Below are 27,557 nucleotides of genomic sequence, written 5' to 3' on the forward strand. Positions count from 1 at the left end.
GACACCTCCTCCCCCAATTAATCTGTTAAATCAAGGATCGACTATTATAAAAACCACTACTTATGCAACATGTGGCCCAACTTATGCAGCCCCACAGTGAGACCACAGCACTCCTTGGCTTCTGATTTTTGCAAATGTCTTGCTATATTTTACAAGGGGAGTAAAGAAACTTGCTGCAGTACAGTGAACAAATTCACTCAGACACAGAAACCCCTTCCTCAATGAAGCCTTCAGGGCTCAGTGAAAAGGGTTACAGAATTTTAACATCACATAAGAACAGAGGAAGTGTTTAAAATGAATTGGACTGGCAGCAGTACCACAAAAAGAAAGTCTTACATTCAATTTCATCGGTGCCATCTCTGCAGTCACTTTTGCCATCACAGCGCCAGAAGGTTGGAATGCATTGATCTCTACTTTCACAGGACCACTGTGCTTCACCGCATTTAACGGGAGTGTGCTTACAGTTCTAGGTTGGAGAAGGAAAAGAGGATCTAATGGAAATTTCAAACAAAAAACAAACCTACCCCCTAGCACCTTCTGTCATACCTGCATTTGATCATGTTTCTCACCCACTCCAACCCTATGTAAATTGTTTTTCAAACAAACTAGTTCATTTATAAAACCTTGAACATTTAAATGTCTAGTCACAGTCAAAACAGGTCAGGATATTTACTGTAATCTACAATCTAAAGAGCTGCTAGACATCAAGTTTGTTATTTAGGTTGCATCTTTCATACAAGAAATCTACCAGTACTTCAGAATGCACAGCTCTCCGCTGTGGCATGTAGCTACTAATTTTAATACTCCCATGTTTTTAAAGTTTGCACAGAGAAAATTGGTTATTAGTTGTAGCTAGCTAAACCAAGACTGTGTAGAGCTTCTTGCTCAAGGTCAATGAGTTGGCTTGACCTGTATCTCTTTGCTAGTAGCCCACACCCTGTACATCATAGTCTGCTGCATTTTCACCACATCAGTGGAGTATATATTCTACTTATTGTAAGTTACCTTGCTATGTGTATGTATATCAAGATTAATATGCCATGAACAGGAGAGGTTTGGGTATGGGAGCTGCCAAACACAATTGGGCTAAATTAAGGGAGCCCAGATGTTGTCACCTTTGAGGCAGGAGTGGTCTAAAGGACTAAATAGATGCTAACAGATACCATGGGTTGACAATTAGATGCCTGCTTTAGATAGAAGTGTATCAAAGGGGCATACATATTGTTTAGGGTGGGATTTTATACTTGAGTATCTGCCCTTTGTGAAGGGATTAGTCAAAATGAGAATGTTTCAGGATTTTTGGTATCTTAATTGACACGCAACATACTAAAGGACTTGAGAGCAAGTAAAATATTGGGGGGAAAAATGGCATCCGATGGGTAACCATATAACTTGAAGGGCATGAACTGCTCTGGGAAACTTTCTGCAGAATAGCTGAACAGTTTAGGAGTTCTAGGAAAAGAGGTAATGAGTTCACTATGAGAGGGGAAAAAACAGTCAGGAGGCTTCAGGGATCCATTCTGGGACCAGCTCAATGGACTATATGAAGAGGAAGAAAATTGGAAAGTTTCTTTGCACACACTAGAACCTACAAAGGATCCTCATTTGTGAACAGCAGGCCCTTGATTTTGGTATTGAATCAACATTTGACCAAATAAAACTGATGGCCAGTGACCTGGTCTGCAAGATGCTTGGCAGCCAAGATTTAAAGCTATTTCCACACTGCACCTGTATTTGGAGTGTGGAAACCCAGGGCAGCATTATAATACAAGTGAAACCAATGAGAACCAAACTAGAATAAGGCAGTGGTGGTGGTAAAGTGAGAAAAAGTAGAGGCATGCTAGGGTGCATATGTAGAAACAATAGCACGAAGGACTATCGGGTGCACAGCATGTAGACTTAGGTGAGGAGTCTGGATACAAGAGTTGGGAGTCATGGAACGTTTAGATTTCCTGCATTGAACTATACAACCCAAGTGCAGGAAACGTGCCAACCACAGGCACAGCAGAAGACACCGAGCATGAGTAGTGAGGCTGGGTAAAGAGGTGTCCCTCTGTAACCTGTTGCACCCCTAATTTCTTTTTTAAATAGCAATTTACCTCATGCTTTCCTACTGCTACAAAACAAATAGAAATTTTAACTGGCAATTAAAAATTTTTGCAGCTTCCTTCGTTTGACTATCATATAAAATGTTGTCATACTTTACCTTTAAATTAGAGTACTTTTCCTTAGGTGCTCATTATGCTAAATACATTCCTCACAAGGCAACTCAAATTAATCTAGCGCTACCATTCCCGACCCAGTCCAATCAGGTTTTCAGGATATCCACAATGAATATTTATGAGTTAGATTTGGATGTAACTGAGGCAGTGCATTCAACTCTCTCATATGCATATTTGTTGTGGATATCCTCAAAATCCGATGTGACTAGGTGCACCCATAGGAGCCAACTTTTCACAATGATGGGGGTGGGGGGTGGGGTGCTAAATCCAATGGAAATTATCCCTTTTTAGACATAGTCAAGGAGTTTGACTAACATTGGGGGTGCTTAAAAACACTCCCAGAGCTGGCTTTTATGGGTGGGCCTGGAGGACTCCAGTCCATCTAAACTTGCAAAACTGAAATGAGTGCTTTGACATGGGAAGCTGCAATCATTTTGCATCCGTTTTTAGCAATGTGACATACCCTCTTTAAACATCCATTTGTTATATTTCCTAACATGCTGATCTTTACTCATTGCTTGCTTTAATCCTGTATTTGTTTCCTAATAGTACTGTATGTAACATACTAGGTATTGTGACTTTACTGCTGTAATTGTCTTATTGCCTATGTTCAACTTATTTTCGTTGTACATAGTCTTGGCTGAATTTCTTCAAAGGCAGTAAATCTTGATAATTAGTTATTTTTCTTCAGAGTGGAGGAGGAGCAGGAGCTAATAAAGCAGCATGCTGTGAACCAATGAAGCCACAGTTTAATCACGTTTTTATCTTAGCTTCTGTTATATTTCCATCGTAAGCTCTCTGGGTCTAGGGAACATAAGTGCTGTACCAGAATTTAACTCACCTTGAGCTAATCCTGAAAAACAGAGCTAAATCCCAAACTTCATCTCCACTTACTTCCACCTAATACAATTAGCGCTAGCCAGTGCATCATTCTCTTGCATGAGTATTCCCAGGAGGCAACGCTCATGTAGATTTTAAGTACCTTCTCATCACTGCTGTCTCTGCAGTCTGTTTCTCCATCACACCACCATTCTTTCAGAACACACTCTCCACCACTCCGACATTTACGTTCCTCTTGATGGCACTGGATAGGTTTTAAGACTACGCAATTCTCCTCATCTGAGTTATCGCCGCAGTCTTTGTCCCCATCACAACGCATAGATGCTGGGATGCATTTGCCATTGGTACACTGAAAGCTGCCGTCACCACATTTTTCACGAACTGCAATGTCCACACAAAAGTAGCTGCTGTCAATCATGTCAGTTAGATATGGAACCTCAAACTTGAGGCATTATCCCTATAAGAACCAAAGCCAGTTACATGTAGGGCTTATAAGCAATATCTGCTTTTATTTTTTAAACCTGGGTCTCAAACGCTATGTAAAGTACTGTGGTTGCTGCTTGGTTTTCAAACCCCCAGGCATGTTCAGATTATAGTACCAATCCAGGAATATGTAGGACCTTTGAAGTCATGATAAAATTGACACCCGTCAAAGAAACCCAAATCCTTAAGCCTATCACATAAGCCATAAAATTAGACTGCTTTATCACCTCATTACCTATCCACCCTCCCCTCTCTCCTCCCCTTGAGGCTCATTGGAACGCTTTTCATGTTTCACATACATTTCATCATCATTTACTCATAACTGACCTAAGGTTCTGCCTTCAAAATTATGCCAAAAGTGTATTGTTCTCTGTTTCTATTACCTAAACAACCCTGGAGGAAGGGACTAAGGCCCAGATGCATCAAACGTAAAAAAAAAAATCTAAAACGTAAAAGTCCTTAAATTTTTTTAAAAAACGAAGAATGCACCAAAAAAACAAGCCGCACATCGGTGCGGTATTGTAAAGTACAATGCATCAAACTGGTGTAATCCCCGTCGTTATCGGCCCCTAAAGCATGCGCAGAGCAGCCAAGCGTTATGCTGGTTGCTTTGCGCATGCCACAAACGTCAAAAAACTAAAAAAAAAGCAAACACACAAACTTGTTGAAAATAAAGAGAGGCAAAGGCACTCGTCAGGAGCGTCCTGTATGGACGGCCTTGCCCCCGCCCGAGGTCGCCGCTGCTCCCTGCTTCCCCCTGTATTAAATAAAAAAATAAAAAAAAATCAAAAGTTTAGCAGCCCGGGCCCCCCCCCCCCTCCTCTCTTTCTCCTTTCATAGCTCCGCCTCCCGCCATCCTCCGCCCCATGCCCTGCCCACCTGAGGTCGTCACCGCCGCTCCCCCCCCCCTCCGCCTTACCAGGCCCACACAGTGCCTCTCACCTCTGTGTGAAGGCGCTGCACGGGCAAGAACATCTGATCGCTGCGAGTCTTCAGGACGTCGCTCCTTCCCTGAACTGGGCCTGTCCCCGTCTGACATAAGTAACCTACGTAGGTTACTTATGTCAGACGGGGACAGGCCCAGTTCAGGGAAGGAGCGATCGAAAGTTACTTATGTCAGACGGGGGCAGGCCCAGTTCAGGGAAGGAGAGACGTCCTGAAGACTCGCAGCGATCAGATGTTCTTCTTGCCCATGCGCCTTCACACAGAGGTGAGAGGCGCTGTGTGGGCCTGGTAAGGTGGGGGGGGGGGGGGGGGTGGAGCGGCAGCGATGACCTCAGGGGGGCAAAGCTGCTAAATTTGATTTAATACAGGGGGAAGCGGGGAGCAGCGGTGACCTCTGGCGAGGGGGGGGGGGGCAAGGCCGTCCATACAGGACGCTCCTGACAAGCACCTTTGACCCCTCCCGATCCTCTTTTGCTTTTTGGTTTGATTTTTTTTTTTATGCAGGGGGAAGTGGGGAGCCATGTGTTTGTGTGGGTTATTTATATTTTCAAACATGCCAGCTTGGATTTTTATGCTGCAGGGAGAAGCGGGGAGCAGTGTCTGTATGACCAGCTCAGGCCTTAACAATAGCTCTGATCTCACGTTAAATGATTCGGTGCAATTGTCGGTATTGTTAGTGCATCCCGAATTGTCCACATTGCAATTGACTCGTTTGCATTCCGTTTTCGTTAGCTGCTAGCGTCGTCGGAAAATGGCCTTTAATGCATGCTATGGTTGAAAATTTCTTCGTTAAAGGGTCGTTAAAGTTTAGTGCATGTGGGCCTAAATTTTATGTTTATAGGAAAGCATGCCAATGCTTCCTTTGAAATGGATGATGGAATCTCTCCCCTGTGAAATTCTCTTCACAGGAATTAACAGGAAACATTACTACTACTACTACTACTACTATTTAGCATTTTATAGCGCTGCACAGATTGTAAGCATTTCACACAAGTTAAATTAGTAATTTAACAGTTTCTCTCTCCCCCCACCCCAGTTTGAAAACCAGGGTTTGTCATAGTATTAGGCACATTTGTCACAGTATTTGGCATAGTAGAAATTAACTTTTTAGATAAATTTAAAAAAAAAAATGAATGCTGAATCTGCCTGAGCACCTCAATTTGTTGCTTTATATTAGTGTATTTGAGAAAGACTCAGCCATGGCTTAACTTCCTTTCAGTAATCTGTCCTGCTTATTTTGAAAGTACTATAAAATGCCAGTGTAGTGTGGCACCTGGAAACTAGCATACAGTTCAGAGCAACCTGGACCACCCACCCCCCCCCCCCCCCCCCCCCCTCCTCCTTGTATGGTCTAGTACCTTGGTGGCCCTCACTGGGAGTGAAAACCAACAGGTCATGTGTTCAGTTTATCTTAATAGAAACATGACGGCAGATAAAGGCCATATGACCCATCCAGTCTGCCCTTCCTCTGTAACCCCTAAATTCTTCCTGTTCCTAAGCAATCATAGTAACATAGTAGATGACGGCAGAAAAAGACCTGCACGGTCCACCCAGTCTGCCCAACAAGATAAACTCACGTGTCTTTTTGTGTATACCTTACCTTGATTTGTACCCGTCTTTTTCAGGGCACAGACCGTATAAGTCTGCCCAGCACTATCCCCACTTCCCAACCACCAGCCCTGCCTTTTTAAATTCTGGAACAGTCCTTGACTCCACCACCTCCAACGGGAGGCCATTCCACGCCTCCACCACCCTTTGTGAAATAATACTTCCTCAGGTTGCTCCTAAGCCTAGTCCCTGAACTTTGTCGTATGCCCCCCCATTCCAGAGCTTTCCTTCATTTGAAAAAGGCTCTCTTCCTGTACATAAATGCCCTTGAGATATTTAAACGTTTCTATCATGTCCTCACTCCCTCCTCTCTTCCAGTGTATACATGTTGAGGTTCATAAGCCTGTCCCTATAATTTTTGCATTCAAGACTGCTTGATAAAATTGCATAGAAGAGGATTAAGGCACGTAAATCTCTCAATGCATATTAGCGATAGAAAATTAGTGGTCAGGTTTTTAGGCTAATATAATCCTGTAGGCAGCATTCCCACATTTGGTTAAAACAATCAAGTAACATTATACGGAAATGTACCTACATGTTAAGATATGAAATGGGTTTTGATGTCACTTGTTTTCAGTTTGTATAAGATCAAGCCAGTAAGTCTTACCACAGTCTTCCTCATCTGTTTCATCAATGCAGTCAGGGTGGCCATCACACAGCCAGCTCTTTGGGACACAGCGGTTCGCGTCACAACGAAATGCACACTCCTCAGATGGCTTCCAACAGTCCTGTTCATCTGAGCCATCAAGGCACTGTGCCAAGCCATCACAGCGAAGCCCATCTTCAATGCATTTCTTTCCATCTAGACAGCTGAACATACCTGAGACGTAAAAATTTACATCTAAAAACAGAAGGCTGGGAGGTCTACCAACATCAAATGTATAAACATTTCAAGAGCAGAAGCTCTTCGTCCTTGTTTTAAGGTGGGTGGCACCTGATTTTAGATGGGTGCTGCAGTCATGTACCTCAACATTCATTGCAATCAGAAACCAACTGCCACAACTTAAAGGCACTACAAGTTGTGTAAGTTACTGCAGAGGCAGACTTTTGTGCAATAGCCTCATTAATGCGAACAGAATACCTTTGTGATCAACAACATTGGAGTTGGATGTTTTAACAGCTGAAAGCATATTTGTGCAAGCTTACTTTGGTATAGGTCTGAGGCCCTCAAATCCAGTCCAAGGTCTACAACCTAGCCTGGTTTTCAGGATTTCCACAATAAGTGTGTGTGCTCTGTCTGTATTCACTGTATACGAATAGATCAAACCTATTCATTGTGGACATCCTGAAAAACAGCCTAGGTGGTGGATCTCAACTGGATTCAAGGACCCCTGGTGTAGGCTTTAGCATATGTTTGATTCTGCATATTGGGATGTTTATTTTTTTATTTAAGACATTTATATCCCACAGTATTCCCACCCATAGGCAGGCTCAATGTGGCGTACAATGTGGTTTAATTTATCTGTGCAAAAATGTGTTTAATTTTTAATAGGTGGGCTATAAATGAAATAATTCAGGGGTGTGATGCACCCAACAATATTCACCCTAGTGCTTATATAGAAAAACCACTACAACACAGCATATCAGAACATATGTTAAAAAGTGTACCATATGAACTATGCATACTCATTTCATTTATGGTTCTATCCCTGCCTTTTTAGGATTTCCATTTTCACTGTATAAACCTTTCGATATCCAGGAAAGATTCCAGTATCTGGGGTGTAGGAACAGCAGGCTGTGAACCAGGGGAATCCAACTCCACTTGGAGTGGAGGAGTGGCCTAGTGGTTAGGGTGGTGGACCTTGGTCCTGGGGAACTGAGGAACTGAGTTTGATTTCCGGCACAGGCAGCTCCTTGTGACTCTGGGCAAGTCACTTAACCCTCCATTGCCTACCGCATTGAGCCTGCCATGAGTGAGAAAGCGCGGGGTACAAATGTAACAAAAAATAAAATAAATAAATCTCACTGCAGCTCCCTGCAGTCTTAAAGATCACAACCCTCCACTGACTTAGGTACAAGCTCAGACTAAACCCTCCAGGGACAAAATACCTGAATGTACACTGCTTCAACATTTTAATTTCTTAGCTTTCAGGTAATACTCAAACTAGCTCTTTAAATCCCAAAACAGAGTTGGTTCTGCCCCACAGCTCTTAACATGCATCAAAAGAGGCAGAATAAGTTTGACATCAGAACCAGCTTTCTATGGATTTGATGCCGGTCAAAGGTTTTCCTGCTATTTTGAGATCAAATGTGTGTGCTTATTCCTATTGCAGAAGATTGTATACTAGTTATATTTATATTGATTCATAATTAAGTGCCCGAAAGCTATGAAAGCAGTGCATATTCAGGTACAGTAGTTCGTCGGCAGAGGGCTCACTATTCTAATTTTGAGGCAACGGAGAGTTAAGTGACTTACCCATGCTCAGAAGCAGCTGCAATTTAATTTGAACCAGGCTCCCTGGTTCTGAGTCTCCTGCTCTAAACATTAGGCTACTCATCCACTGTCAGACTGAGCTTTTAGTGTTAACCAATACTAATATTTCACTGCAAACAGCTAAACTTGAGGATTTAATTTTTTGTCCTCCGAGTTGTGTGTTGGGCCTGTATTGGGCTGATGTCTAGTAGTAGCAGAGCCTTTGTGTCAGGCCAAAAAGCAGAGCTGCAGTTTGGAAGAATAGAGACCCTGTCCACGAAAGCAGCAGCAGAAGGGCAGATCACAGGAGTTTGAAGGACAGTGGAACCAGAGCTGCAGAACAGATGTTGTATGGCTATCAACAGTGATGGTGATTCCATGACCACAATGATGGGAAAGATCATATTCAATTAGGCAGGGGTTCTCAACCCAGTCCTCTGGGCACACTTAGCCAGTCATGTTTTCAAATACCTCAATAAAAAATACGCACATACAAGACCATGAAGGTAGGCAGACCTGTCAAGTCTCCCACCATTCAGTGGGAGACTCCTGCTTTGGCGGGTCATCTCCCACAATCCTGCCAAAGCAAGAAAGTCTTCTGCTGACACCAAGTCAGGTGATTGCTTTTTCCCCCCACACTGCCACCACCACTGCTGCTTCACCCACTGACCAGCAGCGGTGGCAAAAATTCCTGCCTCCCGTTCTCCCTTCCACCCAGTATCTGTTTCTTGGCCACTGCTGCTTCTCCTGTTGGGCAGCAGCAGCCGCAACAAAAAAAGATAAAATAAAGCGTGGGGCTGCAGCAGCCTCTGCCGGTCCTCTTATCTCTGCCCCCCCCCCCCCCCCCGGGGCAAGAAGTTGACATAAGGGGAAGAGGCCTGGCGGAGCCAACAGCACATGCCTGAAGGCTGCTGTGGCCCTGCACTTGCCTTTTTTTTTGTTTGCTAGGTTTGTGTGTTTTGTTTTGGTCAACTGTTGCTGCCTAAAAGCAGTGGCCAGGAAATGAATACTGGGTGAAAGGGGAAGCAGGAAGTGCTGAATGGAGAGTGGGGAAGAAAGTGATATAGTGAAGACACTGGATGGAAGAGGTGTACAAAGAGATGAGTGGAAAGATGGGAAGAGGGGACATGGAAAAAGGCTGGAGAGGAGAAGGATGGGGAGAAAGGGGGATCCTGGATAGAAGGATGCAGAAAGATTGTAGACACTAGAAGGAAGAGAGGAGCTGCTGATAGAAAGGAGGAGCGGCTAGAGCACTGGAAGAGTGGAGAATAAGAGGAAAGGGCATGGGGAGAACAAGGACGAGGAAAATATGAAAAGCCTTTTGTACTGTGGTGTTTAGAAACCACCACCTGCAAGGTAAACAGGATAAACAGAAGCCAGAAAAATTTAAAGTGGCCACCCAATATGCTAGTAACCACTACCATCACCCAAGAATTGTGTCATACTAGGAAAAACATAAGTGGAATATGAAGGGCCTGACATTCACAGGATTTAACTAGGCAAAAGAGGCTCCAGCCTGGTTAACCCTGCTTAGAAAGCTAGCCAGCTGCCAATATCCAGCAGCACTAAACTGGGTCATGCCTCTGAATCTCCATTAATTGGTCATATTAGGGGCAGTCTGGGGGCAGAGTTTGGTCAGCTCCTAGATCTGACTATAATTTAGTTATCCCTACCTTTAGGCAGGGACTTTATATGTCTTTGTATTGCTCCATGGTGCGACTGCACCTCAAATATTGTGTTCAATTCTGGTCACTGCATCTCCAAAAAGATATAGTGGAATTAGAAAAGGTACAGAGAAGGGTGACAAAAATGATCAAGGGGGTGGGACGACTTCTCTATGAGGAAAGGCTGAAGCGGCTAGGGCTCTTCTGCTTGGAGAAAGGACGGCTGAGGGGCGATACGATAGAGGTCTATAAAATGAGTGAAGTGGAACAGGTAGATGTAAATCACGTTTACCCTTTCTAAAAATACTAGGACTAGGGGGACATGCAATGAAGCTACAAAATAGTACATTTAAAACTAATTAGAGAAAATCCTTCTCAAATTCACTGCCAGAGAATGAAGTAAAAGCAATTAGTTTAGCAGGGTTTAAAAATGTTTGGATGGCTTCCTCAAGGAAAGTCCACAGACAATTATTAAATGGTCAACTGCTTATTTCTAGGATAAGCAGCATAAAATGTATTGTACTTTTTGGGGGGATCTTGCAACCTGGATTGGCCAGTGTTGGAAACGGGATGCTGGGCTTGGACCTTCCATATGTCCCCAGTATGTCAATACTTATGTACATACGTATGTGTTGCCACACTGGGATAGACTGAAGGTCCATCAAGCCCTGCATCCTGTCTCCAACAGTGGCCAATCCAGGTCACAAGTACCTGGCAAGATCCCAAAACAGTAAAATACATTTTATGCTGTTTATCCTAGAAATAAGTAGTGGGGTTTTCCCCAAGTCCATCTTAATAGCTTTTTGGGCTTAGGAAGATATCCAAACTTTTTAAACCCTGCTTTTACCACACTCTCTGGCAACAAATTCCAGAGTTTAATTACACATTGGGTGAAGAAATTCTTAGATTTGTTTTAAAAGATTTACTGCTTAGCTCACTGCATGCCCCCTAGTCCTAGTATGTAAACAAGCGATTCATCCACTCATGTTATAGCCCTCTTATCTTTTCTCCCTACAGCAGTCTTCTCCAAGCTGAAAATCCCTAACCACTTTACCTTTCCTCATAGGGAAGTCATCCCATACCCTTTATCATGTTGCCCTTCTCTGTACTTTTTTTTTTTTTTTTAATGCCACTAATCTGACATGCGATGACCAGAATTGCCCACAATACTCAAGGTGTGGTCACACTATGGAGAGCTACAAAGGCATAACATTCTCACTTTTTTGTTTCGATTCCTTTTCCAATACCTAGGATTCTATTTACTTATAGCTGGTGCTGCACACCAACCAAGCAGAGGATTTCAAGCGACAATGACACCTAGATCCTTTTCCTGGTCGGCGACCCCTAACGTGGAAACTTGCATCATGTAGCTATAAGGTAAAATTATGTATAATCATACCTGATAATTTTCTTTCCATTAATCATAGCTGATCAATCCATAGACTGGTGGGTTGTGTCCATCTACCAGCAGGTGGAGATAGAGAGCAAACTTTTGCCTCCCTATATGTGGTCATGTGCTGCCGGAAACTCCTCAGTATGTCGATATCAAAGCTCCATCCGCAGGACTCAGCACTTAGAGAATTACACCCACGAAGGGACACTCTGCCCAGCTCACCACCGCCGAAACGGGGGAGGGGAATTAACCCAGCTCATCCCCACACAAGTGGGGGAGGGGAATCCGTCCAGCTCATCCCCGCGGAGCGGGGGAGGGACACCACACCCGCCGATGCGGGGGGATCTGGCTTATCCTGCAACCGCAACCGCGGGAGGAGCTGACTGACCCTAACACCGCCGAAGCGGGAGGGGTACAAAGCTGCCCTACAGCCGCACGAAGCGGGAGGGAGTGCCGGCAGAATTTTAAGTCTCAATCCAGCCCCGTAAAACGGAGGGGAGAGGAATGCAGCAGCTCACTGTAACACAAACTCGTCTTAACTCTTGAAGAATCCAAGTGAAAAAACTTGAACACGAAGTCTTTCTGAAGAAACTGAAGACTAAACTTGAACCTGAAATGCAACCAGAATAAAAACAGTACAGATATCTGGGAGGGGCTATGGATTGATCAGCTATGATTAATGGAAAGAAAATTATCAGGTATGATTATACATAATTTTACCTTCCATATCATCAAGCTGATCAATCCATAGACTGGTGGGATGTACCGAAGCAGTACTCACCCAGGGCGGGACATTGAAATCCCTGACCTCAACACTGAAGCTCCAAACCGGGCCTCCGCCCGTGCAGCCACAGTCAAACGGTAATGCTTGGAGAATGTATGAGCCGAAGCCCAAGTTGCCGCCTTGCATATCTCTTCCAAGGAGACGGATCCGGCCTCTGCCATCGAGGCCGCCTGAGCTCTCGTGGAGTGAGCCTTCAGCTGGATAGGCGGCATCTTCCCCGCGGCCACATAAGCCGCTGCAATGGCTTCCTTGACCCATCTTGCCACTGTAGGCTTAGCAGCCTGCAGACCCTTACGAGGACCTGCAAACAGGACAAACAGATGATCCGATTTCCGGAAATCATTGGTCACTTCCAAGTATCTGATGATGACTCGTCTCACATCCAGATATTTAAGAGCAGAGTACTCCTCTGGGTAGTCCTCCCTACGAAAGGAAGGGAGACAGAGCTGCTGATTCACATGGAAGCGAGAAACAATCTTGGGCAGGAAGGAAGGCACTGTGCGAATAGTCACTCCTGCCTCAGTGAACTGCAGAAAAGGCTCTCGACATGAGAGCGCCTGGCGCTCGGAAACTCTTCTGGCTGAAGTGATAGCCACCAAAAAGACTGCTTTCAACGTCAGGTCTTTCAGAGATGCCCTCGACAAGGGTTCAAAAGGCGGCTTCTGCAATGCTCTTAGTACCAGATTGAGATTCCACGCAGGCACCACTGAGTGCAGAGGAGGGCGCAGGTGATTAACTCCCTTGAGAAAGCGCACCACATCTGGCTGCGAAGCCAGGGAAGCACCCTTCAGGCGGCCCCTGAAGCAAGCCAGAGCCGCTACCTGGACTTTAAGGGAACTGAGCGACAGGCCTTTTTCCAGACCTTCTTGCAGGAACGCCAACACTGAAGAAATTGGAGCAGTGAAGGGAGAAAGTGAGCCTGCTTCACACCACGCTGCAAAGATACGCCAAACCCTGGCGTAAGCAGTAGAAGTAGAGCGCTTCCTCGCTCTCAGCATAGTGGCGATGACCTTGTCTGAGAAGCCCTTCTTCCTCAGACGCTGCCGCTCAATAGCCAGGCCGTAAGACCAAAGGGGGAGGGATCCTCCATCACCACGGGACCCTGATGTAACAGGCCCTGCTCCACTGGCAGCCGCAGAGGATCGTCGACTGAGAGCCTGATCAAGTCCGCATACCAGGGACGCCTGGGCCAATCCGGACCCACCAGGATTACCCTGCCGGGATGCTTTGCCACCCGGTCTAGCACCCTGCCCAACATGGGCCAGGGCGGGAACACATAGAGAAGCTCTTGTGTCGGCCACTGTTGGAGAAGAGCATCTACTCCCAGGGATCGAGGGTCCCGTCCTCTGCTGAAAAAGCGCGGCACTTGGCAATTGGCCGATGACGCCATCAGATCTAGGCTCGGCTGGCCCCAGCGCTTCGTGATGTCCAAGAACGCCTGAGCAGATAGCTGCCACTCTCCGGGCTCCAAGGTATGGCGACTGAGAAAGTCCGCCTTGACATTCATGACTCCGGCAATGTGGGCCGCTGAAAGCTGCTCCAGGTTCACTTCCGCCCACTGGCAAAGATTCATAGCCTCCTTGGCTAGAGGGGCGCTCTTGGTACCTCCCTGGCGGTTGACATAGGCCACAGCCGTGGCATTGTCCGACAGGACCCGTACAGGCTTCAACACCAGTACCGGGATGAACTCCAAAAGCGCCAACCGAATGGCTCTGAGTTCCAGGAGGTTGATAGACCACTTTGCCTCTGCAGGAGACCAGAGCCCCTGCGCTGTCCTTCCCAAGCAGTGGGCTCCCCAGCCCAACAACGAGGCGTCCGTCGTGACGACAATCCACTCTGGGGTCACCAGAGGCATTCCCGCAGACAACTTGTCTGTCTGCATCCACCAGCTCAGCGCCTTGCGCACTGCTGGGTCCAAGGGAAGGCGCACAGCATAATCCTCCGACATCGGAGTCCAGCGCTGCAGCAAAGAGTGTTGAAGCGGTCTCATATGAGCCCTGGCCCAGGGCACAACTTCCATCGTGGCCGTCATAGAGCCCAACAGCTGCACATAGTCCCAAGCCCGAAGGGGAGAGGCTACTAGGAACTGGTCCACCTGAGCCTGAAGTTTGACAATCCGATTGTCTGGCAGGAACACTCTGCCCACTTGGGTGTCGAATCGAACTCCCAGGTACTCCAGGGACTGAGTCGGGCGCAGCTGGCTCTTCTCCCAGTTGATGATCCATCCCAGGGAGCTCAAAAGAGCAACTACCCGGTCCACAGCTTTGCCGCACTCTGCATAAGAGGGGGCTCGGATCAACCAGTCGTCCAGATAAGGATGGACTTGTACCCCTTCCTTTCGTAGGAAGGCCGCGATGACCACCATTACTTTGGAAAAGGTCCGCGGAGCAGTAGCCAACCCGAAAGGGAGGGCTCTGAACTGGAAGTGTCGTCCCAGGACTGCAAAACGCAGAAAGCGTTGATGAGGAGGCCAGATGGGAATATGCAGGTACGCTTCCTTGATGTCCAAGGATGCCAGGAACTCTCCTGCCTTCACTGCCGCTATAACAGAGCGGAGAGTCTCCATGCGAAAGTGCCGCACTTTCAAGGCCCGATTGACCCCTTTGAGGTCGAGGATAGGCCGGACAGAACCTCCTTTCTTTGGTACCACAAAGTAAATGGAGTAACGTCCCTTGCCAAGCTGACTTTCTGGCACCGGAACGATCGCGCCCAGGTGGATCAGATTGTCCAAGGTCTGCTGCACTGCCACAGCTTTGACCGGAGACTTGCAGGGAGAGAGTACAAACCCGTCTTTTAAGGGTCGGCAGAACTCTAGTTTGTAGCCGTCTCTGATGACTTCCAGCACCCAAGCGTCTGAAGTTATTGTGGTCCACTCGCCCAGAAACGAGGACAGCCGTCCTCCAATCTGCACTGGGGCGTGGACCAAGACCCCGTCATTGGGTACGAGACCCTGGGGGAGGACCGGAGGGAGCACCTCCGGGACGGCGGTCTCTGCGAAAGGAATGCTGCTTGGGGGAGAAATTCCTCTTGAAGGAAGAGGGGGCAGAGGAACCCGACTTGCCCGGGCGGTACCGACGGGCTTCCTGCAACCGTCCTCTGGAGGTACCGGGACGAGTATTAGCCCGAGCCCTGACCTCTGGTAATTTCTTGCCCTTAGACGTGCCGAGATCGGTCACGATTTTGTCCAGCTCGACCCCAAAGAGCAGCTTGCCTTTAAAAGGCAACCTAGCCAGGCGGGATTTAGAGGCGTGGTCAGCAGACCAATGTTTCAGCCAAAGCCACCGCCGCGCAGAGATTGTCTGAGCCATGCCTTTCGCTGAGGCCCTCAAGACATCATACAGCAAGTCTGCCAAATAGGCTAAGCCCGATTCCAGGGCCGGCCAATCAACCCTCAAGGAATGATCTGAGGGGGAAGCCCGCTGCACCATAGTCAGGCACGCCCTGGCCACATAGGAGCCGCAAACTGAGGCCTGCAAACTTAAAGCAGCCGCCTCAAAGGACGACCTTAAGGCCGCCTCCAATCTTCTGTCTTGGGCGTCCTTTAGGGCCGTGCCACCTTCCACCGGCAACGCCGTTTTCTTAGTCACCGCAGTGATGAAAGAATCCACGGTAGGCCACAGATAGGCCTCACGTTCACTCACAGCCAAAGGATAGAGGCGGGACATAGCCCTAGCCACTTTAAGGCTCGCTTCTGGGACATCCCATTGAGCCGAAATTAAGGTGTGCATGGCATCATGCACGTGGAAGGTTCTAGGCGGGCGCTTCGTCCCCAGCATAATGGCAGAGCCAACAGGGGCTGAGGGAGAGACGTCCTCCGGAGAGGAAATCTTCAAAGTGTCCATGGCCTGTAACAACAGGTTGGGCAAATCCTCTGGGCTAAAAAGCCGCGCTGCAGAGGGGTCATCCGCTCCAACCGAGCGGGGATCCGTCTCCTCCAAGGAATCCGCAAAGGACCGTTGGGAGACCTCAGACACGCTGCCCTCATCTACATCGGAGGAGACAAATTCCTCCAAGGCCTGGGAATCAACCCGAGGGCGTTTACCTCTGGGAACCTCAACCTCTTTACCAGACGAGGGAGCAGGGGCAGCGTTGTGCATGAGGAAGGCCTGATGCAGCAGCAAAACAAACTCGGGGGAGAAACCCCCCAGACTGTGCACTTCCGCAGTCTGGGCAACAGCCCTAGACGCACCCTCAACCGGCGCTCGCAATAGCGGGGGAGAGACATGCTGCGCATCCAAAATGGCGTCCGGCGCGAAACTCCGCGAAGGAGCCGCGCGGGAAGAACGGCTCTTAACTTTAGCCGCTTCTGTGCCGTCGCCCAAATTAAGGGCGTTCATGGCATTAATGTCTCCAACCTCAAGGGCGGCCCAAGAAGAAGCCGTCCGAGCCGCGTGGCCAGCCAAGATGGCGGAGGCGAGGAGCGGGGGATGGGCGTTTATGGCGGGAAAAACCGCCACGCCGGAGGAAGGACCGGGACATTCATCGGTCACGAAACTGTCACCCAACAAGGGCGAATCAGGCTTGAAGACCCCCGCATCCCCTCTAGAAGCGCTCAAGCGACCCGGGGAGCGACCCTTTGCGCCCTCGCCCTCCGACGCCATATGCCACGAGGAGAAGAATCGGGGAACCCCCTGCCCGCTATAAAAAGGTAAAAATTACCTGCTGTCCGCTCCGAGTTGTAACGACCTGGTGTCCCAGTGAGTAGCTGCAATAGACGCTTAAATAAACGTCGAAATAAACGCCTTTAAGGACGTTCAAAATTTTTTTTTTTTTTTTTTAACGGAGCCAGCGGGAGGGGGGAGAAAAGGAGGGACCTAGCACCACCAGGTTTGCACTTGCTCAAAAGAGCCCTCAACCCCAGGCACTCAACAAAACCTAAAAATTAGGCTTGGAGGCCTAGCCAGAGCTGCTGCTGTGTGTGACCACCACCTGCTGAGATAGAGAACATACTGAGGAGTTTCCGGCAGCACATGACCACATATAGGGAGGCAAAAGTTTGCTCTCTATCTCCACCTGCTGGTAGATGGACACAACCCACCAGTCTATGGATTGATCAGCTTGATGATATGGAAATTTGAGTTTTCCCACATGCATCACTTGCTCCCATTAAATGTTTTCTCCCATTTGGATGCCCAGACTCTGATGCAAAAGATCAAATATGACAACACATTTTCCTGTTACAGGTCCTAGATTATGGATCATCCTGCCTCTTTATCTACAGCTTGAGATTTAATTAGAAACATTTAAGGCTGCACAAATCTTTCCTGTTCAGTAATGCCTTTTGCTGACTGCAGCCTTAGTTGCATGCTAAGTATTCCTTTGACATAAGTGGGGCTGGCCTGTAGCGCATGGCATTTCTACTTTTCCTTTTCTTCTACCTCTTAACTGTCCTAAGGGGGGGGGGGGGGGGGGGGGGGAAGAGTTCCTTTCAACTTCATCCCTCCATTCCTTTTTTCGTCCCTCAAGTACTTACACTTTTAATTTTCAATCTGACCTCTACTATTTTATGCATTTTGTATGCTACTCAGGCGGCACAGCAATAACTTGGTAACTTAAGAGCCACAACTCGGTCTAAAGACAAACTGCACTACTAAGTAGTTAACAGCATAAAGCAGAGACAGCAAAGTGGCTATCTTAACTATTTGATGAAGAAAACTGGGTACATATCTGGACGTTCAGTGCTGAAAGCTGTGCATGCCCAGCACCAATATCCAGGGCTAGTTCAACCTGTGGCTGAGAATGGCTTAAATAGACCCATGAATTAACCATTGTTGCATTGGCTAATTCAGTTCAGATGTATCAATGCGTTGCTTTTTCAGTTTTAAAGTTTAAAGACAAACTTATCCAATCTGAGATTAAAGAGCACAAAGTATTTGACAGTGATACGTCTCGCTATGTAGTATGCTGGCAGGGTCACTATTCCTGCAAGGATGGCTGAAGTTACCTGGCTTGCTACAGAATGCTGTACAATCATCTTCATCTGACCCATCCTGGCAGTCTGCTTCCCCATCACATATGTATTCTGGGGGGATGCATGCAGTACCATCTCTGCACTTTATAGAACCCCAACGACAATATGGAGTTGGCGATATAGCAGGGACAGCCACAGGCTCAGAAGCTAAAAGAAAACAAAATCAGCTTTTCTTAGAGTCTGGGTTTTTCTAATTCTGTGCCACAAGTTCAGCAATAAATGATTTTTAAAATGTACATTATATAAAAATTGTGGGAGTGACTGAGAATGAGTGCTTAAGTACACAAAAATCACAAGTTATGAAAAAAAAAGTCTAGATGAAATTAGAGCTCTTCAGCTTCTCTTCATCTTGGAAGAGACAACCAAGGGGAGATGCGATTGAGGTCTACAAAATCCTGACTGGTGTAGAATGGATGAAAGGGATTAGAATTTTTACACTCTAAAGTACAAAGACTAGGGGCCACCCAATGAAGTTACACAAATTCTTTTAAAATAAATGGAGGTTGTGTTTATGTTCCAGAACTTGTTGCCATAGGCTGCAGTAATGCAGTTTCTGGGTTAAAAAAAAAGTCTGGACAAGTTCCTGGAGAAAAAGTCCATAGTCTATTGAGATAGATATGGGGAAGCCATTGCTTTTCCCTGGGATTAGTAGCAAAGTCTCCAGTGCCTGGTATGGCATTTCTTGGTGGAAGCTCTAGCGAATTAATTATGTAGCCTGGTACCACCCCACATATCTTGTTGAAAGCCAGAGCAATTTAATAGTGGAGATACCCATTCAAATTTAGCAACTTTATAAAATGTTCATGTGGCATAGCAACTTTTAACACTGGAGCTCCCTCCAGACTGACATGATCAATTGACTAATAGCCCAATACTTGAAAGGGGTTAACCAAGACAGGCTCCTGCCTGGTTAAAGCCTACTGAGCAACCCAGCATAAGATATTCAGCAACATTTAACCAATTAAGTGCCGCTGAATACTGCCACTGGCCGTCTAACTAGTCAAGTTAGGGGCAGGCCAGAGCACTTATTTCTCAATGGTGATTCAGTCTAACTGGCTAAGTAACCAAAGTTAGGACAGTAAAAAGGCTGTTCTAAACTTTATGCAGTCTGAAAAACCACTGAGACCTGGATATTCAATGTTTAACTGCACTGCCCTGACACTGAACCTCCAGGGTCAGTTTAGCCTGTGGCTTTGAGCAGCAGTAGTCAGGTTGAGGGCATGGGGGAGTGAATAGCAGACTGCCAACAGTGCGTTATTGTAAAAACGCAACAGATCATATGAAAAATAAGTGCTGGTGCTCTTGAAGTTCATTTGGGGGAGTGGCCGCTCCCCTGGCAACCCACCCAGCTACACCTCTGGTGAGCAGCTCAGACATTGCCTACTGCTGCTGTGGGTTGAAAATCAGTGGCAAAATTTCATACTGAATTGCATCATGGTAGTTTGAAGAAATTCAACTTGACTTCAACCCTGACTAAAAGATCACAACTTTGTGCACCACTGGACCACTGGGTATCCTTTTAGGAGCACTGAAATATAAATCAGAATCTTAAGCATGCATTTCACACCTGCTTGTAGAGTTCAGATGCTAATATTTTAACACAAGGTACCAAGAAAGCAGTATTAACATTAAAAGATCTGAATACAAGTGGTAAAAACCTAAAAATGTTGCCTTTTAGTGGCAGTAAGCAGTTTTCAGATTTAATGTCAATATTGAAATTGTGGGTGGTTCCTGGATAATGAAAAACAATAAGCCGACCAAATTTTGGTTTTGGTTATGTGCCGAAACTGCCCAAAATATTTTCTGCCAGTCTGTTTTGACTGAAGCTGACCATGTGTTTCCAGTGGAAGCTGAAAACGTGTGCTTTTGTTTCCTTCCCTTTTTAACAGGAGTTGCTTCTTCCCCCAGCCCACCTGTAAGTGCCCCCTTGGTATTTTACAATCCCTGACAGTCTAGGGGTATAATTATGACAGGAGTGATCCAAGTCTTTCCTGCCCATGCTGGCTCTGCCCTCAAAATGGCTGCCATGAGCCATGTTGGTAATCTTTCGAGAGACTGCTGCCAGAGATCACAGCAGCCGTTTTGAGAGTAAAGCCGACACGGGCAAGATACTGGGGATCCTCCTGCCCTGTATATAGCACTAGATCACCAGGGACTATAAAGTAATCTAAGGGATTAGGAGGGGGGGGGGGGGGGGCACTACTTTTTGCATTCTTGAGTAATGCAAATGCAAGTAATGCAGCTATAAACTACTATGCAAGATCATACAGTAGAGTGTTCCAAAGAAATTGTTTAAAAAAAATAAAGTTTAGCAGAAATTTAAGTCTGTAAATTTGTTCCTTAGGAATTAGCTTCTCTGTGGCAATGATATCAGCTGTCACTCCAAAAGTGGTGCAAAGTCGGCCACTGTAAAAGCATTGTGGCTTTTAGTTAGGTAGCTAAAAGGTCCATGTGTGGTGACTATTTTGCTTCGAAGTAAAATATGGTCTTTAAATTATATATATTCTGGCTCAACCAGTTGTGCAATTCTGGAGAATTTCCAGGCTTTGTTGGGTATAAAGATGCAGCATTTTAAACTTATGGTGTGCAGAAGCTAGATTATATGAGAAAGGAACCTGCAGTGATTGTTTTCAAGCACAAGTGCTGGTCAGCTTATACGGTTAGTAGGGACACACACTTCATTTCATTGTAAATATTAGAAAATAATTTGAGAAATTTATTTTAACTTACTGCATTTATACCCCACATTTTCCAACCTAGTGGTTTACAATTAAGGGAGCACAGGTAACAAGTTGAAAGGCCATGTGGAGCAAGGTCCACAGGTTCAGGTCATTCCAAGTTCAGATCACTTCAAGTTTGTGAATGAGTTTATCTGTTTGATTCAGTGAAGTCATTGGGGAGGAAAGTTTTTTTTTTTTTTTTTTAAGTGGGCTTTCAGGTGTTTCCTGAATTGTAGGCGGTAGTTTATGTATTTTAAGCTCTTATTTTTCAAAGCATATAGCCCTTGCATTCAGTGACAATGTGCTTTTTTTTTTTATTCTAGATTGTGCATCAGGCTGGTATAATATCCACAGTGTAGACCAGCATCTGGACCCCCTTTACCCCATTTTAGTAAGAATCTATATCATGCTTGTTCTTTAACTAAATAGAAAATGGGAAATCAATGCTTTCGCTTCCTATTTGTTAACAGTTTGAATGAGTGTAAAATGCTGGTAACCGTAATTTTATTTTTTTACAAATTCTCATAAAGTGTGCATCTCAGAACATTTAGCTACGTCTGATTTAACTTGGGGAACTTGGAAACGTGCCACATCTAATCCTTGTTAAAATGGCCCTCCCAGTTGTCAGCCCATGCTTGTAGTTCCTGGAAAGTGATCTGGATTTAGCAGAGTACTACCGACAATCCCCCAGTGGTCCTCATTGGTTTTATGTACATACAACAAATTTAATAAGTTTTGGCTACTGTTTGTTGGCCTCTAAATGAAATGGTCATAAGGTAAAGAGACCAGTTGAACAACTTCCTGGCATTTTGAAAGACTGCAGTGGAATAGAAGTGGTGTTCTATTCCACTGCAGTCTTTCAAAATGCCAGGAAGTTGTGTTATGGGCTGAGAGTGATTAAACCTGTTTGGGTTAATTCTATAAACTGGTGCCTGGATGTGCAAATAGGTACTTGACAGGCAATCATAGGCCCCAGGCACTTGCAAAACAACACCTATGTGTCACAGCACTTAACTACAAGGGGTACACACACAGGGCCGGCCCTAGGGTTTCTAGCGCCCTCCTGCAGTCTATTAGTTGGCGCCCCTACCCTTCCAGAGGCGGGATCACTATGGCTCCACCCCCACAGTAGACACACCCCCCTTTAAAAGCCATGGCATCATTGAAAATATTACACCAGTATAGAAGAAAAATAACTTAGCACACAGACCAGGAATTAGGAGAACAGTCTTGCCAACTCTGAAAAACAGTGTGTTATCAAAATTTCAGAATCTAACAAACAGATCCCTATTCAGACACTTGGCCTTGCAGTCACACATGTAGAACAGATAGCTCCTCTTCAAAGTCTTCAAAAAAATTAACCTGAAATCAGTGGTGTGCTGGAGCCGGCTCGCAAGAGCCGGTTGTTAAATTTTCTTCCGGCTTGCGAGCCGGCTCTGGCTCTCCTCCCTCCCTCCGGATCCGCCTCACCGCCAGCTTGTTTTTTTGAATTCTTCGGGGCAGTCTTGCCTGCCCGCTTCCAGCGCTGACTGTCCTCCCTTGCCGATTCGCACTTTAAAAATGGCCGCCAAGACTTCCAGAGGCGGCCTCGCGAGACTTTGGCTGAAGTCTCGGCGGCCATTTTGAAGCGCGAATCGGCACGGGAGAACAGTCAGCGCTGGAAGCGGGCAGGCAAGACTGCCTGCCCCGAAGAATTCAAAAAACAAGCGGGTGGTGAGGGACCGGATCGGGAGGGAGGGAGAAGAATTCGCGATACAACTTGGGAGGGGGTGGCAGGGGGGAAAAGGGAGTCGCTACTGGGCATGGGTGGAGGGGGTCCACTGCTGGACATCTGGGTGCATGCAGGGGAAAGAAGGGTCACTGCTGGACATCTGGGTGCATGCAGGGCAGGGGAGAGGAGGGGAGAGAGAAGAAATGCTGGACATGGATGGAGGGGAGAGAAGAGTGAGGAAGGAGATGAGATGAGGGAAAAGGAAGAGAGGAGAAAAACTGCACATGGATGAAGAAAATAGGCAGAAGCTGAGGACCAGAAATGAAGAAGAAAGAAGGAAATAAATAAATGGAAAGGAAGCCCTGGAAATGGAGTTAAGAGAACAGATAGCAGCAGAATCGGATACTGGGCCAGCATGATCAGAAAAACAGTCACCAGACAACAAAGGTAGAAAAAAAATCATTTTATTTTCATTATAGCGTTTGGAATATGTTCACTTTGAGAATCAGGTGCTCAACATTAAAAGTTTATATTTACTTATTTATGTATTTACTTATGGCATTTTATCCCACATTAAACATGAATTAGATTGGAACCTGGGATCATTTAATTTTTTTTCCTGGAGAGAGTAATGCATTGGCCCCCCCCCCCCCCCCACAGCTATAGCCAGCTCTGCAATTTTGGGGGGGCACAGAGGTGGACCGGAGAGCGAGCCTGTTAAAAATTTACCAGCACACCACTGCCTGAAATCCTAAGAAGTTAGACTCTGCATGCAGCACAATAGCCTTCCCATCGAGCACAGCTTAGGATTTAGCTAGGACAGACTTAATCAGCATAAACTAACATTCTACAATCCGAGTTGGACAGACTAACAGGAGTTACTGAAGTGGGAATGAGAGATAGGTGATGGTTAGGAATTGAAAGCAGGCATCTAGCCCTCCTGTCCTGTGAGTTGCTGTGTTGGGGGTGGGGGTGGAAAAGGGTGGGTCAGGTGCAGCACTAAACAGCAGTCTGACAAAACAAGGGTCCAGGCTCTGCTGTGCTGTCTGAGCTCTCTCTGGGCAGAGGTTAGCTGAGCTCCCACAAGTTATTTCAGAGCCAGATTCAGTTGGAGCAGTAACATCCCCTGACAAACATGAGAATATTTCTCTGCTTGGAAGGGGGGAGGGGACGGGCCAGAGAGCTGACAGCTTTGGAGCCAGACAGATGAGCAGCAGAGATTAGATACTGAAAAACAAAAGCCTCAGTAGAGCTTGATTGCTTGCAAAGCGGCGCCCTTGAAGGCAGACGCCCCCCTGCAGTGCTTACCCTGCTTACCGGGTTGGACTGGCCCTGTACACACATGTGGGCATGTCTCCCAGTTACATATGTCTATACATAGACAGATAAGCATCACTTGGTATACCTAGGCATGCCAACTTATGCCCACCATGGACATGGTGTAAGGTTGTGCCAATGCAATGCAAGTATTCTTCAGCAGAATCACGAATTCAAGATGCCATTATAGAACTGGTGGACACCAGTAATGATGCACCTAAACTGAGGTGCCAATTTATAGAATTGCCCCAATTTAAATTTTACAGTGGATGTTATCTTGCTTTATACACCAAGACTAAGGTAGACATTTAAGTTTCCTGCCATTAGAATAGTTCTCTTCTACTCTTACAGGGTGTACTAGATCTCATACAGACAGGGCCGTGCTGACACGGTAAGCGAGGTAAGCAACGCAGGGGGGCGCCGACCTCTAGAGGGCGCCACTCACTTGCAAAATCTTTTACCTGAATTTGTGATTCTCCTCTTTCCCCTGCCCGCATCAGGAAGTGAAGGTAGCCCAGCAGTGCTGAGACAGACATGCTGCTCTGCTAAAGCTGCTTCAAAGAGTACAACCAGCAACTATTTATGGCTTTGGTATGTGAACAACTTTCATTCAGGGTGAGCTGGAACAACATTCAAATTAAAGAGAACAGGTTTGGAGGCAGGTGTGCAAGTGAGACTGGGGAGAAGTAAATAGTGTAATTGTTATCTGTAAGTGGTTCAAAGTTTTTGTTTTTTTGAGCATGTACACAGAGGAGGGCATGACTGCAATGATGTGTACATAATTATCATAGCTACAGCTAAAATCCATTTAATTGGCTGAGGTTCAAAGAGGAAGTTTAGCTGACGTATAGTGTAGAATAGCTGGTAAGTAAAAATCTGATTGTTTTATATAAAAACAAACACACAAAAAAAGCATTCTGCTTGGATAGGGAGAGTGTGATATTTGAAAATACATTTTGCTTTAATGAAATTGCTAAACTTTAGAGTCAGAGACTTATCAATGAGGGATACATACAGTGGAAAGGAAGCCCTGGAAACGGAGTTAAGAGGACAGATACCAGCAACAGAATCAGATACTGGGCCAGCATGATCAGAAAAAGAAAGTCACCAGCCAACAAAGGTAGAAAAAAAGTTTTATTTTCATTTTAGTGTTTGGAATATGTCCACTTTGAGAATTTACATCTGCTATCTTATTTTGCAATGTATAGCAGTCTCCAAGAGACTGGGCTCCCAGTGAGCCAGGGAGGTCAGACTGTAAATGAGATAAAGAGACCCCCCCCCCCCCCCCCCACTGTAACAAAGACAGGAACATGCATAAACAAAGCTTAGGTCTCTGCAGTTACAAGGGCTGGCCATTCCTAATTATGCTAATAGTTTTTAATAGGCTAAGTCCCACTGAAAAGCCTCTTTATAACGGCAGTGCTTTCTCTGGAGAGCAGTGTTAACAGCAGGAATTGTGTTTATTTTTTTAAACTGCTTTCCTGTGTAAGCTAATTTACAGTTTTCTACTATATGCTTGACATTTAAGGGTGTGGTAGACCCTTTTGTCAGGTCTGGCTGGGCCTGTAGATTTCAGTATAAAGGAAAGACAGGTAGCAATGGAGAAACATCTAATGAAGAAGCGAGGGGGGGGGCACCCACTGATAGTCTGCAGGGGGGCACCAGAGACCCTTGGCACGGCCCTGCATACAGAGCCAGCTTTAGCATTGCTCCCGCCTTTGTCTGCAGATCTGGAACAATGTCAAAGAGCAACTATGTCAGGTTCTGCAGCTAGAGAGCCCTGCAGTGCAGTTACCCCTGAAACGATGAGCTGGTGTTATGTGGGGCTCCCAACTTTAAGTGGAACAGGCTGCCTAGGCTGTTCACAGCCCAATAGGAAAGCATCAAGGCAGCTGTCTTGAGTATGAAGCCTATGAAAGACCTATTACTGCACCAAGTCTTGCTCCAGTTAAACATAGGTTTTCTGCAAAAACAATTACCACCCAAATAGAAAAAGTGTGAAGTGTTCATTAAAGACTGATCTCATTTGCACAGATGTCCCCCAATTGGTAAGTGATGAGAGACCATAAAAGAAAAGGCCAAGCCTTATATTCCCTTCCTGGAGGATACTCACCTTCAGAACAGCTGTCACGGTCATTTGGACAGAGGCAAGTGATCACATCTCCAGGTGGTCTAGACACACAGATCTCATATTTAGAACAGCCACCATTTTCAAAAGTGCATGGAGAATGACCAACTGCAGAGAGGAATGAAGATGTAAAACGTAATGCTACTTCATTCTAAGTAGATCAACTTAACATTTCAAAATACTCTGCTCTTAAGACTAATCATGTTTAAAAATCTTGACATTACTGATGCTGCCATAGAATTCAATAAGGTGCTGTTTTTAAAGTGTTTTTGCTCTTATTGTGAGAGGTGGATCTGGTAAACAGGAAAGCAGAAGTATAGATTCTCAGTCAACCATAAAGGAATCCGATGGTATAAAGTTCAGGAAGGCAAAAAAATTTACCAATTATACTAAGGTGGTCCAAAAACTTAAGTGAAGGCATAAATAAAAAATCGTCTCATACAATCTCCCAATTACTCCCGTCTACCCTGCAATTGCCTAGCTGACAACTATAATAGTATTAGACTATTAAAGTTACTTCTCTATTTCAAGCCTCCCTTTGGGGGAAAAAAAAGTTCAAGCAACCTGTAAGTTTCCTAGACAACAGATATGACAGACCATGATGAATTTTATTTGGGGGGGGGGGGGGGGGTCGGATCTTGGTTTTCCTTCACTTCTCAGCACGACACACTGATCTATAATGCTGGTCTGATCAAGGGCTTTGAGTTTATGTAAAACTATGAGCTATTTTATCTTCTATCAGACAGAGGTGGCGGGGGAGGGGTCAACAAGTCCCTCTCAGACAAGGCACATCTCAATCTGACCTACTTTCATTAGTACTTTTTATTTCTGAGCTACAGAATGTCACTATATTCAAGTACTATAGCTGAAGCCTAAACCTCAAAGCTCAAGTGACCAGTCATTGGAATCCTGGGCTAATTAGTTAAGAACACTTGGACAGATGAAACCTGGCCCCCAGGACTCGATTATGAATAGGCTTGTCTGGCTAAGTTACAACCAGGGAGGCTTGGGACACCAATAGTCAGGTTTTTAGGATACCCACAATGAATACACATAAAATTTGCACACAGTGGATGTAGAGCTGTATTCCCAGCATTCTATCACTGCTGCTGACTAGAAATCAATTGTGCTGTGCCAGGGCAGGAGACCTGAGGTAACTATAAAATGTTGCCTATTGGCAGGCACCTTGAGTGCATCTAGTAGGAGCCTGTAAGACAAGTGTAATTCCTTTCATACAACAGCCCTATGGTTGCTAAGTGTTTACAGTATGTGCACTAATTACAACATTATAAAAAATAGGTGGTCTTAGCCACATCCCACCCAGACTGTCAATGTGCATGGCCACCTGCAAACTAGGG

The 27,557-nt window shown here is 45.9% G+C and overlaps 1 protein-coding gene across 2 annotated transcripts in view; it reads right to left on the reverse strand.

Annotated features, from left to right (window-relative positions):
• Positions 1 to 27,557, reverse strand: part of LOC115463769 (low-density lipoprotein receptor-related protein 1-like) — a 282,424-nt gene that overhangs the window by 81,210 nt on the left and 173,657 nt on the right. For both annotated transcript variants that reach the window (XM_030194533.1, XM_030194532.1), the window contains 5 exons: positions 26,185 to 26,307; positions 18,297 to 18,470; positions 6,706 to 6,918; positions 3,205 to 3,443; positions 337 to 466 (listed from right to left, as the gene is read on the reverse strand). In XM_030194533.1, the coding sequence (XP_030050393.1) occupies positions 337 to 466; positions 3,205 to 3,443; positions 6,706 to 6,918; positions 18,297 to 18,470; positions 26,185 to 26,307 (879 nt within the window). The remainder of the gene's footprint in view (positions 1 to 336; positions 467 to 3,204; positions 3,444 to 6,705; positions 6,919 to 18,296; positions 18,471 to 26,184; positions 26,308 to 27,557) is intronic.

The sequence above is a fragment of the Microcaecilia unicolor genome, chromosome 2, assembly GCF_901765095.1.
Source record: "Microcaecilia unicolor chromosome 2, aMicUni1.1, whole genome shotgun sequence".
NCBI classification, from domain to species: domain Eukaryota; kingdom Metazoa; phylum Chordata; class Amphibia; order Gymnophiona; family Siphonopidae; genus Microcaecilia; species Microcaecilia unicolor.